General features: G+C 63.2%; 3 protein-coding genes across 14 annotated transcripts; 2 read left to right on the forward strand and 1 right to left on the reverse strand.

The window, feature by feature from the left end:
- The first annotated feature begins 152 nt into the window (after positions 1–152).
- Positions 153–1835, forward strand: ESYT1 (extended synaptotagmin 1). Its single transcript, XM_085535629.1, has 7 exons — positions 153–292; positions 375–524; positions 620–708; positions 856–1002; positions 1112–1214; positions 1309–1358; positions 1457–1835. Exons 2-7 carry the CDS (start codon positions 483–485, stop codon positions 1488–1490), a joined length of 465 nt encoding a protein of 154 aa, XP_085391755.1. The 5' UTR covers positions 153–292; positions 375–482; the 3' UTR covers positions 1491–1835.
- A 422-nt stretch (positions 1836–2257) lies between these two features.
- Positions 2258–6627, forward strand: MYL6 (myosin light chain 6). The gene is made up of 7 exons (XM_085535669.1): positions 2258–2327; positions 2522–2549; positions 4610–4753; positions 4826–4999; positions 5756–5833; positions 6002–6040; positions 6419–6627. The coding sequence occupies exons 1-6, from the start codon at positions 2325–2327 to the stop codon at positions 6028–6030; spliced, it is 456 nt and encodes a 151-aa protein (XP_085391795.1). The 5' UTR covers positions 2258–2324; the 3' UTR covers positions 6031–6040; positions 6419–6627.
- Positions 6628–6705: 78 nt separating this feature from the next.
- Positions 6706–15958, reverse strand: SMARCC2 (SWI/SNF related BAF chromatin remodeling complex subunit C2). Of its 12 annotated transcripts, none has more exons than XM_085535637.1 (29): positions 15797–15958; positions 15594–15713; positions 14033–14118; positions 13671–13752; positions 13497–13589; positions 13351–13420; positions 13173–13242; positions 13010–13085; positions 12805–12936; positions 12590–12705; positions 12362–12486; positions 12229–12288; positions 12115–12152; positions 11654–11784; positions 11503–11574; positions 11312–11425; positions 11081–11234; positions 10888–10980; positions 10508–10627; positions 10371–10433; positions 9998–10256; positions 9630–9791; positions 9486–9544; positions 9281–9410; positions 9040–9206; positions 8810–8944; positions 8394–8721; positions 7386–7763; positions 6706–7123 (listed from the first exon to the last, which is right to left on the reverse strand). In XM_085535637.1, exons 1-29 carry the CDS (start codon positions 15905–15907, stop codon positions 7047–7049), a joined length of 3621 nt encoding a protein of 1206 aa, XP_085391763.1. In that variant the 5' UTR covers positions 15908–15958; the 3' UTR covers positions 6706–7046. The 12 variants fall into 12 exon arrangements, with proteins under 12 accessions (XP_085391763.1, XP_085391761.1, XP_085391762.1 ...); XM_085535635.1 differs by having other exon boundaries at positions 9480–9544; XM_085535636.1 differs by having other exon boundaries at positions 10508–10630.
- Between the last annotated feature and the right edge of the window lie 185 nt (positions 15959–16143).

The following is a 16143-nucleotide window of genomic DNA, read 5'->3' on the forward strand; positions in this document are numbered from 1 at the left end:
CCTATAATGGGGGTGGGGGTTCCCTATGAATGCTGCCCTATAATGGGGGTGGGGGTTCCCTATGGGGTGCTGCCCTATAATGGGGGTGGGGGTTCCCTATGGGGTTCTGCCCTATGGGGGCCGCCCCACACCTTGCTGCCTGTTGCCCCCCCAGGTTCAGGACGTGGGGGGGCAGACACTGGGTGCACTCAGTCTCCCCCTGTCCCAACTGCTGGATGCTGAGCTGCTGACCCTGGACACGTGGCTGCCACTGACAGGGGGGGGGCAGGTGCTGCTACGGGCGCAGCTGGGGGTGAGTCCATTTCTTTGTGGGGTGGGGGGTGTGGGATTGAAACCCCCCCCCCCCCATATCTCATACATCTCCCCACTCCCAGATCCTGGTGTCGCAGCACTCGGGGGTGGCACCCAGCAGTGACCCCACATCGGGGGGGACGATGAGCCCCAGGAGGTGATGGCGGGGGGGGACAACAAGGAGGACCAGGATGGGGGGGGACGCTGAGGCAACGGCTGCCCCCAGCACACAGGTAGGGGATGGGAGACAATGGGGGCACAGGACTAGAGGGGGGGGGTCTGTTGTGGGGCTGAGTGTCACTGCTGTCCCCCCCCACCCCCCCTATAGTCGTACAGAGGTGGGGGGCCCCGGCTGCAGCTGACTGTGTGGTACCACCGTGATGAGCGCAAACTGGTGGCCATCGTGCACGGCTGCAGGTGAGGGGGGGGCTCAGGGTTGGGGGGGGGGGACCCCAAGTTATCCCCCCCACACCCTGTTTTGTGTCTCCCTTCCATGACTTTCCCATTTGGTCTCCAATTTAACCCCCCCCCCCCCCCCTATAATTCCCTCTTCTCCCCCTCCAGGCAGCTGAAGCCCCCCCCCAAAGCCCCCCCCAAGGACCCCCCCGACCCCTATGTTTCACTGCTGCTGTTGCCCCCTGAGCGTGGCCGTGGCTCCAAGCGTAAAACCACAGTGCAGAAGAGGACCCTGAACCCTGACTTCAATGAGCGGTACGGGGGGGGGGGGGCTCTGTGGTTAAAAGGGGGGGGGTCATTCAATGCATTCAATGCAGTGCACCCTATTATTGCTCCTTGTGTGTGTGTCCCCCCCCCCCCACAGGTTGGAGTGGGATGTGGCCCCTGAGGACGCCCCACGCTGCGCATTGGAGGCACAAGTCAAAGCCCACGTTTCCTTCATGGGGGGGAAGGAAGTGCTGGGGAAGGTAGGGGGGGGTCATGGTGGGTAGGGGGGGGGGTCAGGGGGACAGGAGCCCCCCCCCAGAGACCCACACTGAGCTCTGTGCCCCCCCCCCCCAGCTGCGCCTGGACCTGGCACAAATGGACTTGGCTGAAGGAGGGACTCATTGGTGAGTGGATGAAGGGGGGGGGTGTCATTTGGGACTGTGCCCCCCCCCCCAATCTTTTCTCCCCCCATTTATCTCCATCTTGCCCCCCCCACTTCCAGGTATGAGCTGCAGGATGAGCGCAGCACCCCCTAACAAGTGCCCCCCCACTCCTGCTGTGCCTGGATGGGGGGGTCCTCAGCCTGCTCCTCAACCCCCCCCCCCCACAACACCACCATCAACCAAAGATAAGCGGGGCCGTGCCCCCCCCCCGCCCCACCTGCAGACTGTTCTCTATCTCTGTGCCTTTCACCATGAAGGAACCCCCCCTGTGTTTCATGGGGGGGGGGGGGGAGGTGTGTGTGCCCCCCCCCCATACACAGGGGGATGCTTTATCAGAGCCACCGCTGTGCCACCATCACACCACCCCCCCCCGCATTGCCTTTGGGGGCTGTATCCCCCCCCAACACCCCCCCCCTTAAATAAAGGAGGGAGGTGACAGTTGTGTCCTTGTGTGGTCTATGGGGCTGGGGGTTGCTGTTGGGGGGGGGGGGGGATAACTAGTCCCTTGGGTTGATGCTGGGGGGGGGTGAGGGGTGTTGGGGGGGGGGGTCACATCGATGCCCCCCATGGGGGTGTCCTCTATGGGGGGACCCCCAGTGCAATGTCCCCATAGTGTCCCAATGGGAATGACCCCCCCCCCTCACATTGTGTCCCATCACACTGCCCCCCCCCCGTCCCGCTCCGTCTCCATCTAAAGGCAAAAAATCCCGCCACGAGGAAGGGTGTGGCTCGAGGCCACGCCCCCTTTTCCCGCGCCCGCCCTTTTGACCCCGCCCACTTTATTATGCAAAACCACGCCCACCTCATTAAGCTGCTCTGACGTCACGCGGTACAAAGCTCCTTCCCCGCGGCCAAGGCCCAGATCGGAGCGGAACCGGAGCGGAACCGGAGCGGAACCGGGGCGGTGCGGGGCGGTGCGGGGCAGCCATGGTGCGGAGCGGGGATGTGCGGGGGGGGCTGGGCTGGGATGTAATGGAGGAGGGTTGGGTGGGGGGGTAGGGGGCGTGGGGGGGGTATGTAGGTGGGCAGGGGGTGCTGGGATGTTGGGGGGGGGGTCGATGCGGGATGCGGTGCGGGATGGGGGGGGTCGTTGCGTTGCTCTGATTTCCCCGTTCTCCCCGCAGTGCGATTTCTCGGAGGAACAAACGGCGGGTGAGTGAGTGACCCCCCCCCCCCCCCCCACACACCCGGCACTTCCTGCTTTGATGGGGGGGGGGGGGGGATGCGGGGACCCTCCTCATATGCGGGATGGGGGGGGATGTGCGGGGTCGCAGGATGGTCCCCCCGGTGCATGGGGGGGTGTGGGGTTTTTTGCGCCATTTGCCCATATAAGGGAAGGGCAGAGAGCGGGGACGGCCCGCATTCCTGCGGGGCGGGGTTGGACCGGTTGCGGATGGGGGAGGGGAGGGGGGGGGGGGGGTGGGTCCGGTACCGCCCCGCACCGAGAAACCGGAACCGTGGGGTGCGGGAAAGTGAATCACAAAGTGGGACGGGGGGGGGGACGGGGGATGGGGGTCGGGTTTCCAGCGGTACCAGACCCGCAGGTGCTGCCCAGCCCCATAAGTGGCCGGTGTATGGGGGCAGGTCATGGGTATCCACTGCTATGGGGTCTGTGGGTGCTGAGTCCTATATGGGCTTGATCCCATACATATGGGGTCCTATAGGTGTGTGTTATGGGGTCTTTGTAACTGTGAGCTCCCAGTTCCGGGTCCTGGCAGCTCAAGCTCTGCACATTCAGGTCCTATAGTGCCATCACACGGTGATCCCATAGGATAAAGGGGGAGGGGGGCAGGGTATCCCATAGGATGGGGGTCCCATAGGATAAAGTGGGAGGGGGGCAGGGTATCCCATAGGATGGGGGTCCCATAGGATAAAGTGGAAGGGGGGCAGGGTATCCCATAGGATGGGGGTCCCATAGGATAAAGTGGGAGGGGGGCAGGGTATCCCATAGGATGGGGATCCCATAGGATAAAGTGGGAGGGGGGCAGGGTATCCCATAGGATGGGGGTCCCATAGGATAAAGTGGGAGGGGGGCAGGGTATCCCATAGGATGGGGGTCCCATAGGATAAAGTGGGAGGGGGGCAGGGTATCCCACAGGATGGGGATCCCATAGGATAAAGTGGGAGGGGGGCAGGGTATCCCATAGGATGGGGGTCCCATAGGATAAAGTGGGAGGGGGGCAGGGTATCCCATAGGATGGGGGTCCCATAGGATAAAGTGGGAGGGGGGCAGGGTATCCCATAGGATGGGGGTCCCATAGGATAAAGTGGGAGGGGGGCAGGGTATCCCATAGGATGGGGATCCCATAGGATAAAGTGGGAGGGGGGCAGGGTATCCCATAGGATGGGGGTCCCATAGGATAAAGGGGGAGGGGGGCAGGGTATCCCATAGGATGGGGATCCCATAGGATAAAGTGGGAGGGGGGCAGGGTATCCCATAGAATGGGGGTCCCATAGGATAAAGGGGGAGGGGGGCAGGGTATCCCATAGGATGGGGGTCCCATAGGATAAAGTGGGAGGGGGGCAGGGTATCCCATAGGATGGGGATCCCATAGGATAAAGGGGGAGGGGGGCAGGGTATCCCATAGGATGGGGGTCCCATAGGATAAAGTGGGAGGGGGGCAGGGTATCCCATAGGATGGGGGTCCCATAGGATAAAGTGGGAGGGGGGCAGGGTATCCCATAGGATGGGGGTCCCATAGGATAAAGGGGGAGGGGGGCAGGGTATCCCATAGGATGGGGGTCCCATAGGATAAAGTGGGAGGGGGGCAGGGTATCCCATAGGATGGGGATCCCATAGGATAAAGTGGGAGGGGGGCAGGGTATCCCATAGGATGGGGGTCCCATAGGATAAAGGGGGAGGGGGGCAGGGTATCCCATAGGATGGGGGTCCCATAGGATAAAGGGGGAGGGGGGCAGGGTATCCCATAGGATGGGGGTCCCATAGGATAAAGGGGGAGGGGGGCAGGGTATCCCATAGGATGGGGGTCCCATAGGATAAAGTGGGAGGGGGGCAGGGTATCCCATAGGATGGGGGTCCCATAGGATAAAGTGGGAGGGGGGCAGGGTATCCCATAGGATGGGGGTCCCATAGGATAAAGGGGGAGGGGGGCAGGGTATCCCATAGGATGGGGGTCCCATAGGATAAAGTGGGAGGGGGGCAGGGGGTGTGTTGTGGGCCCCCTCCCACCTTTGCCCTCCCCCCATGGCAGAGTTCAAGGAGGCTTTCCAGCTGTTTGACCGCACTGGGGATGGGAAGATCCTGTACAGCCAATGTGGGGACGTCATGCGGGCTCTGGGGCAGAACCCCACCAACGCGGAGGTGATGAAAGTGCTGGGCAACCCCAAGAGCGATGGTGAGTGTCTGAACCCCCCCTCCATGCATTGATATCACCCCGGACCCCCATATTTACACCCCACCCCCCTAGAAATGAACCTGAAGACGCTGAACTTCGAGCAGTTCCTGCCCATGATGCAAACCATCGCTAAGAATAAAGACCAGGGCTGCTTCGAGGACTACGTGGAGGGGCTGCGTGTCTTCGACAAGGAAGGCAATGGCACCGTCATGGGCGCAGAGATCCGCCACGTCCTCGTCACCCTGGGTGAGCAGCCCCCCCCCCAACCTTAAACCCCCCCCCCCAACCTCAAACTACCCCCCCAATCCCCTTTGTGAGCAGCCAACCCCCCCCCCCCAACCCTCTTTAGTCCCCTGAGTGAGCTGTCGTCCCCCTCAACCCCCCCCCGAAGGTGAGCAGCTACACCCCAAAGCCCCCCCAGGGCCCTGGGTGAGCAGCCACCCCCCCCAGGACCCCCCGAAGGTGAGCAGCTACACCCTTAAGCCCCTCGATGCCCACAGTGAGCAGCCAACCCCCCCCCCCAGCCCCCCACCCAGTGCTGTAAGTGAGCAGTTATCCCCCTCAACACCCCCCCAGGTAAGCAGCTATCCCCTTAAGCCCCCCCCCCCACTGCCCTGGGTGAGCAGATACCCCTCCAACAGCCCCCCCCCAATGCCCTGAGTGAGCAGTAGAACCCCTCAAACCCCCCCCCTGGGTGAGCAGCTGCCCCCAGAGCCCCCTACACTGCCCTGGGGTAATCACCCCCCCCTCTCAAACACCCCCTGGTGCTCTGGATGAGTAGTAACCCCCCCCATTGCTGTAGGTGAGCAGTATCAGCTCCCCACAGCATTGCCCCCCCCTCAGTGCCATGGCTGAGCAGTCACCCCCCCATGGCATCACCCCCCCCCCCCCCTTTGCTCCCTCCCCATTGCCCTGGGTGACAAGGCATGACCCCCCCCCAGCTGTCTGCTATCAGCTTCCCCTGACCCCCAACCTCCCCCCCCCCTTATCCCCCCCCTGCAGGTGAGAAGATGACAGAGGAGGAGGTGGAGCAGTTGGTGGCTGGGCACGAGGACAGCAATGGCTGCATCAATTACGAAGGTGAGAACAGCCGGGATGGGGGGGGGGGTCTGTGTGTGTGTGTGTCTGGGGGGGGGTTATCCCTGTGTATTGGGGATGGGAGGGGGGTCCTGACATGGGGGTCCCAGGGGGCTCAGCCCCACACCCACCCCCCCCCCCCTTGACCACCATCTCCTTTATTCCTGCCAGCGTTTGTGCGACACATCCTGTCGGGGTGACACCACAGGGGTACGGCCTCTCCCATTACCCCCCCCCCCATCCAACCCCGCCTCTTCATAAGCATTAATTACTTAATTACCATTTTTACCTCCCCCCCCCCCAATTCATTTTAGCGGTGCTTTTTCAATTCTTTTTTTTCTCCCCCATCTTTGACCAAAAAATAGCCTTGAAGCCGTCGCCTGTTTGCTCTGCCGGTGCCCCCCCCTCAACTCTAAACCCCCCCCCCAGTTTAAACCCAGCATGTCCCCCCCCCCCGCATGGAGCCGGTGTGGCCTCCGCTCTCTTCATTTCCTGGGTCTTCAGCTCTCCTGGGGATGGGCACAAAGGGGGGGGGGGGCACATCCTCACCTCCCCCCCCCCCTTTTCTTTCCTCCTTTCTCCCTACAGAACTCGTCCGGATGGTGCTGAGTGGCTGAAGACCCCCCCCCTTCAACTCACCCCCCCCCTCCCCCTTCCATCCTCCATGATGGATCTGGTGCCTTTCACCCCTCTCTGCCCCCCCCCAACCTATTACTGATCCCCCCCCCCACCACCATCAGCCCCACGGCTCCATCACTGCTCTGCATAGAAGCACCCAATAAAGGCTGCAGAGCGATGCTGAGTGTCTGTGCCCCCCCCCCTCAACACACCCTGTGTGCCCCCCCTGGGCCCCCCCCCATTTACCCAAACTCAGCTGTTTCTTCCCACCCCGGGGCCATGGAATTTTATTTGTTATTTAAAAAACAAAAACAAAAAGGGGAGTTGGAGGGGGGGGGGGGGGGAGGAAAGAGATGGGGGGGGGAACATACAACAAATGGAGCTGGGAAGGGAGGGGGGGGTAACGGGGGTAACCACAGGGTCGACCCCCCCCCTACGCCCCCACCCCAAAGGAGACCAACGCTTAAATAACATCCAGACAGTCATAAAAAAATACTGAAGCTGGGGAGGGAATGGGGGGGGGGGGGGGGGAAGGGGTTACACGAGGGTGATTTGGGGGGGGGGGTCCTTTGGGGGCGGGGGTGGGTGGGGGGGGGGCTCACTGTGTAGGGGGGACTGGGGTGGCCGTGCTGGGGCTGGGAGCGATGGGGTCCGTCTGCAGGGGGGGGCCTTGATCTGTATGGAGAGAAAAGGGAAGAATTGAGAAGGGGGGGGGGGGGGGTCACATTTAGGGTGTGTGTGTGTGGGGGGGGTGCAAGGTATTACATACCCCTCTGCTTAGGAATGAGACCGAGCGAGACCCATCCCAAAAAGAAACCCAACCAAACCCAACATCCATCCCGATGTGCATGGGGGGTGGGGGGGACCCACAACCTTGAGCTTATCCCCCCACCCCCCCCCAATCCTAACCCACCTCCCCCAGGCCCTCATATCTCACCTGCAAGCAGACCTGGGGTGGGAAGGAGGCTCCCCTGCACTGCGGCCACGATGGCTGGGCTGTGTGCGGCGGGCGAGCCCCCCCCCCCCAACAACGGCAAGGCCAGGCCGGGTGGGTGAGGAGGGGGGGGGGGCAGCCCCCCGGGCGGCATGCTGCTGGCCAGGGCCCCATGCAGCGGGAGGGCGGGCGGGTTAGCGGGGAAAGTGGTGGCGATGGAGTCGGCGAGGGGGTTAGCCATGCTCAATGGGATGGCGGATGGAGGCGGTGCGAAGGGCAGAGCCGTGGGCGCATTACCGGGCATGGAGGGGTGGCCGCTGCCACCCAGGTTCCCCCCCAGGTTCTGAGACGGCGGCTGCTGCCCGGGGAACGGCACCGGGGCTGTGGGAGAGAGGAGTTGTGATATACGGGGGGGGGGGGGCAGCATCATGATGCTTGATGTGTCCCCACATTGAGCCCCCCCCAACCCAGGTGGATGGGAGCATCAGCACTGAACGTTCTGCCTCCTATCTCTATAGATGGCAGCATTGGCACTGAGCCCCCCCCAAAGAAAAAGACGGCTGTGCCTCCCCCAGTATGGTTGGCAGCATCAGCACTGAGTTCATTCCTGTGCTATGCACCCCCCAACCCCAATGGATGGCATCAGCACTGAGCCCCCTGCTGTGCCACCCCCCCCCCCCAAATAGATGGCAGCATCAGCACTGAGCCCACTGCTGTGCCCCCCACCCCCTAGATCCAAAGTGGATGGGAATCCCTGTGCTGTGCCACCCCACTAAGCCCCCACCATTATAGATGGCAGCATCAGCACTGAGTCCACTGCTGTGCCCCCCCCCACTATCTAAATGAATGGCAGCATCAGCACTGAGTCCACTGCTGTGCCCCCCACCCTTGAGCCCCTATTATGGATGGCACCATCAGCACTCAACCCCATGCCATGCCCCCCCTGAGCCCCCCAATAGCCAGGCCCACCACCCACCCTACACCAACCCCCCCCCAGAGCCCCCCACTCACCGTGTGGGATGGCCGGGCCGGGTTGTGGTGCTCCTGGCGGTGGTGGGGGCTGCGGGGGGGGCACCCCAGGCATCAGCTGCCCCCCCGGCTCAGCGGGGGCCACCATGGCGGGGGTGGGCGGCGCTGCCAGCGGGTGGGCGGCGGGGGCCAGGGGGGTTCCAGCAGCGGGCAGGGGCTGAGCGCCGGGGGGCAGCGGGGGGGGCTGCTGCTGCTGCTGTTGTTGCAGGTGCTGGAAGTGCTGCTGGCGGGCGCGCATCTCTGCGTACTTCAGCTGCTCCATATGGAAGGCCTGGCGGTCTGCAAGCAGCTGCTGCCGCTGGTATTCCAGCTGGAAAAGGGGGGTGTAGGGTCAGCAGGGGGGCACAGCGTGGCTCAGACCCCCCTTATGGTCCCCAATATCCCCCCCCATCCCTCACCGCCTCCCGCTCGCGGTCCATGATGGTCTCCAGCTCCTCGAAGTGCCGCAGTTTGATCTCCAGTTTCTTCATCTGCGTCTCCACCAGCAGCGCCACCAGAGATTTGATCTTACGCTCCTCCACGGCCGCCAGGTGCTGCAGGGATGGGATGGGATGTAATAGGAGATCACAGCCTGCCCTGCACCCCCCCCACACCTCCCAGCCCCCCCCTCCCACCCCCTGACCCCCACCTTGGCCTTCACAGCAGCAGCCGCCAGCGCAGCAGCAGCAGCGGTGGAGAGGTTCCCTTCCCCGATGTCCCGCTCCACTTTGGCTTTGCGTTCAGCCTCGGGCTCTGCTGGCTCCTTTGGGGTCTCCTCCTGCGTCTCTTTTGTCTCCTTCTCCTTCTCCAGCTCCCCTGCGTTGTGGGGGGCAATGGGGTGGTCAATGGGGGGCAGCCATAGGGTACACCCCCATGCAGACCCCACTTACCCGTGCTGTCGCTGTCGCCCTTCTCCGCCTCCTTCTCCCCCTCGGGCTCTTTGCTCTTCTCCTCCTCTTTCTTGGCCACGTCCCCCACTTTCTCCTTCACCTCCTCCTCAGCAGCACCATCACGAGGCTCCTGGGGGGGTTCCAGAGGTGGTTTGTCCCCATGTGAGTCCTCCTGCTGCCCCACCACCACCCCCGCTACCTTCACCTCCTTCTTCTCCTCCACCGGTGTCATCTCCGTACGCGTCTCCTCCGCACCGCCCTCCTCTGGGACAGAAAGAACCACGAGGTGACCCCCCACATCCCCCCACCCCCTCCACTTCACTGCAGACCCCCCCCAAACCCCCGGTACCGATCCGTTCCGGCTCCTCCGAGGCGGTTCCGGCGATGCCGCTGCTCTCCAGCCCGAATGCAGGGTCAGCTTTGCCCGTCACCTTGGCAGCCTCCTCCACCTTACGGACGTGAGCTTCCACCAGCGCCGTGGGCACCTCCTCCTTCATCTTGGAGAACTCCTCTATATGTGGGGCAGTGCTCTGTCAGCCACTTGGGGGGGGGGGGCAAAGAGGGGCAGCCCCCCCAACCAGCCCCACATTGGCCCCAACAGCCATAGGTGCAGCTCCCCCCCCTCACCCCAAGGCCCTGAGCACCCATTCACATCCCTTGAGGCCCCCTTCACACCCATTGCCCCCCATGTTATGCCTCCCCCCAGGCTCCCCTTACCCAGCGCTGATTTAGCAGCAGCAGAGGCAACACGGGGGTCGACGACGGAGGCCAAGAAGGCGACGGTGCTCATGACAGGGTTCCCAGACTGGCTGAAGGGGATGGGCTGATAGGCCAAGGGCCCCAGCGACGCCTCCGAGTCCTCCAGGTAGGGATCCTCAATGGGCAGGCGCAGGAAATGCAGGATACATTCATCCTGTGTGCGGCTGCCAACGTGCTCCGACACCTTGTTCCAATCATCCTTGTACATCTCCAGGGCCTGGGGGTGGGTTGGGGGGGTGCTCAGTGGGGCTGGGTGGTCACTATCACCCCTGTCGTCCCCCCCATAGCTCCCAGCTCACCCCTGTCGTCCCCCCCATAGCTCCCAGCTCACCTCCAGCAGCAGCAGCGTCTCCTGCTCCGTCCATTCCCTTGTTGCACTGGCTGCAGCTTTGCTCTGCAGTGGGGGAGAGAGGGGTGAGCAGCATGGTGGGGTGCAGGGGGGGTCATTGTGGGGGGGTTGGCACTCACTTTGGAGGGGATGTTCTTCTTGGTGTACATGTCGGTGCGCAGCCCAAAGTTCTGCATGTCGGCCGGCTTCTCTTTGCTCTTGTCAGGGAAGTTCAGCATCTGCTGCGAGGCCGAGGTTTGCTGCTGGAAGGAGAACAGACATTGTGGATATAGCTCGGGGTTGGGGGGAACACAGCCCATGATTACGCCGCATCTACCCCCATTCTTCCCCCCTCAGCCCATCCATTCTGTCCCATAGACCCCATCGTGCCCCCAGCTCGTCGTGGTGTCCCCCCCGCGTCCCTGCTCCCCATGCAGGGCGGCATGCGGGGCGCGAGGGGGAAGAGGGAAGGAGCCTTCCTCGGCCAGCGGCGGGGGGCGCACCCCACGTAGCCGCCTACCAGCTCCGGTTTCCCTTTCACCGACTCGCTGACCAGGTCTTCAATCTCTTTGCTCTTGCGGCCCGTCTTGGCGTCACCATCGCTCTGCCGGCCCTGAGGCACAGACAAAGCTGTGCTCAGCCCCCCCCCCCAGCACCCACAGGGAAGGCGGACGGGATGCAGACGCGATGAGACCCCCCCGACGTGCACCCACCTGTGGGGTCTTGGGTTGCAGAGGCACCAAACCGGACGGGGTATCGGCCAAGACGTGGAAATGGGAGGTGGGAGGGGGGCCCATGGGGGTGGGCCGGCTCTCAGCATCCACCTGGTAGTTGATGAGACCCCATTGCTCCAGGAAGGCGTGAACCCTGCAGAGATGGAGGGGATGGGGTTAGAGAAGGGGGGGGGTCTGCTTGGTGCTGTGCTGCCAGGGGGATGAACCCACCTCATGATGGCACAGACGTCGCCCGCCAGGTTGCGGCGGCAGGCGGTGGAGGTGAGATACTCCTGGGGGTTCAGGCGGTACGTATCGATCATGAAGTTACGGTAGGCCAAGTAGCTGAGGCAAAAAGAGGCTGTCAAGTGTGGCCAAGGGGCAGAGGGAGGGATGGAGATGGGGGGGGGGCTCAGCCTCACATCTCGGGGGTCTTGGATTTGTTCTTGCCGTTGAAGAACTCGGGCAGAGCTCGGCGCTCGATGGCGTGGACGCTGTGAGATAGGAAAGGTTGAGGGGGGTCCCACAGTGCTGTGCTGGGGGGGTGCAGCTGCAGCGTTAGGAGCTCTGTACCTGTTGTAGTCAAACCAGGCGGCGTAGCTGGGGATGATGATGTGGTGGGTCTGCTCCGTCACGTTGTCCTCGTGCAGGTCGGGGTTCTTGGCCTGCTCCCCTTTGCTCCCGGTGCCGTTCTCCTCCTCGTCCTGTGGGACAGCAGTGACATGAGGGGGGCGTTGGGGTGGGGAAGGGGCTGTGAGTGCTGCTCTGCACCATCAGTGAGCACCAGGGAATCACAGCTTGATTTGGATCATCCAGACCATGAAGGTCTGCTGTGGGGTCTGGGTACTCACAGCCCCACACAATGGGCTGGAGCATCACCATAAAGGGCAGAGAGGGACCTTTTCATCCCCAGAAAGAGACAAGGAAAGAACACATGGACACCCCGCAGTGGCTTCCAAGATGGGAAAAGGGGCCTTGGAGGGACAGGGAGGAGAAATGACAAAGGGGGGGCTGGCTTAGCCCTGCTGCCTCACCTTGCCAGCTGTCTCCATGCTCTCATCCTCCTGCTCATCTGGAAAAGAGCACAGAGGGGGCAGTTTAGCACCAGGGAGCACCAGCAGCACCCGGCCCACAGCAGCTCAGCTCACCCAGGTCCGTCATGGTGCCTCCTTTAACAGGTGCAGACTCTGAATCCTTCTTGGTGTTGACTGCAATAGAGCAAGAAGACAATGAGCACTGAGTGGGGATGGGGTGACCCCATGGGGGGCTGCCAACCCCCACCTGTTTTGGGCAGGGTGACCTCCTCCACGTTGGGTACAGGTGAGGGTTCATCCATGTCCTTGGTCAGGTCCTCCTGCTCCTCCTCACGGTGCCCACGCTTGGATTTGTTGTAGGGGGTGGCAGGTCTGAAAAGAGCAGAGCTCCTGGTGTCAGCACAGCTGGGCTCCCATAGCATTGAGCAGCTCCAACCCTGCAGCCCCCTCTTGTGACCCCCCCCACCCCACTCACCCCTTCTTTGCGTTCTTCTTCTTGGCCTCTGGGGTGGGTGAAGGTGAAGGCGAACGCTTCCTCTTCTTGTAGTTGCCTCCCTTCTTGTCCCGCCGGTCTGAGTCAGGGCTGTTCACCTATAGGGGCCACAGGGGGGGTGTTATGGGGCACAGGTTCCAAGCTGCACCTATGGGACAGAGGACCCCCCCCCCCCGGGGAGACCTCCCCCCCCCCACCTCATCTGTCAGGGTCTTGGCTGAGATCTTCTTCCTGCGAGCGACGGGGCTCTTCTCATCAGACACCTCATAGTCCTCCTCATTCATCCACTCATTGAAGGTGTCCGTGTCCAGGATCCACTTGGCATGGACCTGCATGCAGGGAAGGAGGGAAGTCAGGGACACCAATGGTGGGCAAAGGGAGGGGGCTGAGGGTCCTCATCACCTTCCGGGGCTTCTCTGGTGTCGGGGCGTCCTCCACAGAGGCCTCAATCTCACTGGCTGGGATCCACGTATCATAACTGGAAGCACAGAGATGAGCAGATCCCTCAGCTCCAACCTTTATCCCTTCACCCCAAATCAGAGCAGTGACCCCCACAACCCCTCACCTGTCAGGGTAGTAGCCCCAATGCAGCAGGACCTGCTTGTCTCGCTTCATGACCGGCCGGACCCACTCCTCTACACAAGGGAATTAAAGAGGGGACGGTGCTTCACCCCACTGATGGAGCAGCCCTATGCACAGCCCTGACCCCCAGCACTGCCCCCATGCAGGGTGTTTCCTCCCACCTTCCTCCAAGTTCCCAGGGACGGGGCAGACAACATGGGACGCGTTGCTCTTATCCTCAGTCACGGTGCCCTGGGATGAGATAAAGGGCTGAGCACCAGCAGGAATAATTGAATGGGACCCAATATCCCCCAATACAAAAAGCCACCTGGTGCCTCTTAATGATGTCCTTCAGTTTGCTCAGCAGCTTGGGCTCAATCTCCTGGTGCAGGAAGATATTGGGCCGGGACAGGCAGTTGTTCTGGGGAAGGAAAGCAAAGGATTAAACAGAGCTGGGAGCAAATAGAGGAGGTGGGGAGGAGGGGAGGGAAGCAGCTCCCACCTGCACCAGGGATTTCTCGATGGTCATAAACATCTCCACGTTGCGATCCATCCGCGAGGGATTCTGGAAATCGAAACGCCGCCTTATTGGAAGAAAAGAGCGACTCTCATGAAAGCCACAGCTCAGGTCTCCTCATCACTCAGCCCCATTTTACCCATTAAAGGGGGGGGGGGGGGACACACCCCAACAGGGCTCTGTGTATGGGGCTGTGACCCACAGATGGGCAGCCAACACACAGCCCAACCCAGGGCCGTGACCGTCCCCATTGTGCCCCATAGAGCAGACAAATCTCTGCCTCCCCCCTCCCAAAGCCCCCCCCCCCACCCTCAATTCCATCCCATCCTCCCTATGATGCCGCTCACCATCCTTGGTCGCTCTTGAACTTATAAGCAGCCGCCAGGATGTGGCACAGGGCTCCCCCCGCCTTGAAATCCAGGAAGCATTTGATCTGGAAAAGGGGATGGGAGGACTCGGGGGGGGGGCTGCCCCACAGCGGGCAATACCCCACAGCAGGCAGTGCCCCACAGCGGGCAATACCCCATACACAGCAGGCAATACCCCACAGCGGGCAGCACTGGGACTCATCCCTTCTCCCTGTTGTCCCCATTGCTGTCCCTGCTCCATGCCATGGGGCCAGCCACCCCAACAACCCCCCCGCCCAACCCCAGCCCCAAAGAGCCCCCTAAAGGGATGGGGGTGGGGAAGGGGAGGGTCCCCATGTGTCCATCCCTCCCAGCTGGGCCGTTTGGGGCCTGGGGGGTCTCGCAAAGACCCCTCCAAAGGGGGTGGAGGGGTGGGAAGGGGGAGGGTCCCCATGTGTCCCCCCCCCACCAAGGCATTGCAGGGCCGGGGGGGTCTCACAAAGACCCCCTAAAGGAAGGGGGGGGGGGAAGAGGAGGGTCCCTATGTGTCCCCCCCACCCAGCTGGGCCATTTGGGGCCGGGGGGGTCTCACAGAGACCTCCCCAAAGGGATGGGGGTGGGGAAGACCCCTCCAAAGGGGGGTGGGGGGTTGGGAAGGGGGAGGGACCCATGTGTCCCCCCCCAGCTGGGCCATTTGGGGCTGGGGGGGTCTCACAAAGACCCCTCCAAAGGGGGGTGGGGGGGTGGGTTCCCATGTGTCCCCCCCCAACCCAGGGCATTGCGGGTCCGGGCCCTGCGGGTCCGGGGGTGTCTTGGGTCTTGCAAAGACCCCTCCAAACGGGGTGGGGGGTGGGGGGTGTCCCCATGTGTCCCCCCCAACACCAAGGCATTGCGGGGCCGGGGGGGTCTCGTAAAGACCCCCTCAAAGGGATGGGGGTGGGGAATAGGAGGGTCCCCATGTGTCCCCCCCAACCCAGGGCATTACGGGGCCGGGCCCTGCGGGTCCGGGGGGGTCTCAGGTCTTTCAAAGACCCCTCCAAAGGGGGTGGGGGGGTTGGGAAGGGTGAGGGTCCCATGTGTCGCCCCCCCCCCAGCTGGGCCATTTGGGGCTGGGGGGGTCTCGCAAAGACCTCCCCAAAGGGGGGTGGGGGGGTGGGTCCCCATGTGTTCCCCCACACCAAGGGCCGGGGGGGTCTTGCAAAGACCCTTCCAAAGGGGGTGGGGGGGTGAGAAGTTGGAGGGTCCCTGTGCCCCCCCCAACCCAGGGCATTACGGGGCCGGGCCGTGCGGGTCCGGGGGTGTCTCGGGTCTTTCAAAGACCCCTCCAAAGGGGGTTGGGGGGTTGGGAAGGGGGAGGGTCCCCATGTGTCCCCCCTCCCCCAGCTGGGCCATTTGGGGCCGGGGGGGGTCTCGCAAAGACCCCTCCAAAGGGGGGGGGGGGGTCCCATGTGTCCCCCCCAACCCAGGGCATTACGGGGCCGGGCCTTGCGGGTCCGGGGGTGTCTCTGGGGGGGGTTGCGGGGTTTGCGGGTCCCTTTGTCCGCCCGGCCCAGTCACGCACCGGCAGTTTGGTGAGCGGCGCGTTGCTGACGTGCTTCCCGAACACTTCCTCCTGGAACTGCAGCAGTTGAACCACGAGACTCGACAGCGACTTGTTGGTGGGGGGCTCGGCCTGGATGTACTGCGGGAGGGGGCTCAGCCTCGGGCCTGGCTCCGTGTAAAGCGGAGCCGTGAGGCCTATGAGGGATCCCGAACGATCCGTACCTTCTTGTAGTTCTTGCCCAACCAAAGGCGGACGTTGTCGAATTGACTGACGGTGTCCGAGGCCTCGTAATATTTGACGTTGGGGCCGCCGTCCTTCTTCCGCACCGCCATCTTCCAGCGGGCCGGGCCGCTCCCCGCCGTGACGTGACGCAGCGCCCCCTGCCGGTAACGAGGGGTACTGCAGGACGGCGCCCCCTGCCGGTAACGAGGGGAACTGCAGGACGGCGCCCCCTGCCGGTAATGAAGGGAACTGCAGGACCGCGCCCCCTGCCGGTAACGAGAGGAACTGCGTGACAGCGCCCCCTGCCGGTAATGAAGGGTACTGCAGGACGGCGCCCCCTGCGGGC

The sequence above is a fragment of the Coturnix japonica genome, unplaced genomic scaffold (assembly GCF_054131305.1).
Source record: "Coturnix japonica strain WE unplaced genomic scaffold, WE-NBRP24 Scf146, whole genome shotgun sequence".
Lineage (NCBI taxonomy): Eukaryota > Metazoa > Chordata > Aves > Galliformes > Phasianidae > Coturnix > Coturnix japonica.

What these genes read in the sequence shown, in the direction of transcription:
- ESYT1 (XM_085535629.1), top strand. Translation starts at nt 483, where the DNA reads ATGGGGGGGGACGCTGAGGCAACGGCTGCCCCCAGCACACAG. An exon ending in CGGCTGCCCCCAGCACACAG is followed by an intron (nt 525 to 619) that starts GTAGGGGATGGG and finishes CCCCCCCTATAG; the next exon opens with TCGTACAGAGGTGGGGGGCC. An exon ending in GCTGAAGGAGGGACTCATTG is followed by an intron (nt 1,359 to 1,456) that starts GTGAGTGGATGA and finishes CCCCACTTCCAG; the next exon opens with GTATGAGCTGCAGGATGAGC.
- SMARCC2 (XM_085535634.1), bottom strand. Translation starts at nt 15,907, where the DNA reads ATGGCGGTGCGGAAGAAGGACGGCGGCCCCAACGTCAAATATTACGAG. An exon ending in ACATCATTAAGAGGCACCAG is followed by an intron (nt 13,421 to 13,496) that starts GTGGCTTTTTGT and finishes ATCTCATCCCAG; the next exon opens with GGCACCGTGACTGAGGATAA. An exon ending in TGAAAGGGAAACCGGAGCTG is followed by an intron (nt 10,631 to 10,887) that starts GTAGGCGGCTAC and finishes TTCTCCTTCCAG; the next exon opens with CAGCAAACCTCGGCCTCGCA.
- MYL6 (XM_085535669.1), top strand. An exon ending in CTCGGAGGAACAAACGGCGG is followed by an intron (nt 2,550 to 4,609) that starts GTGAGTGAGTGA and finishes CCCCCATGGCAG; the next exon opens with AGTTCAAGGAGGCTTTCCAG. An exon ending in CCACGTCCTCGTCACCCTGG is followed by an intron (nt 5,000 to 5,755) that starts GTGAGCAGCCCC and finishes CCCCCCCTGCAG; the next exon opens with GTGAGAAGATGACAGAGGAG.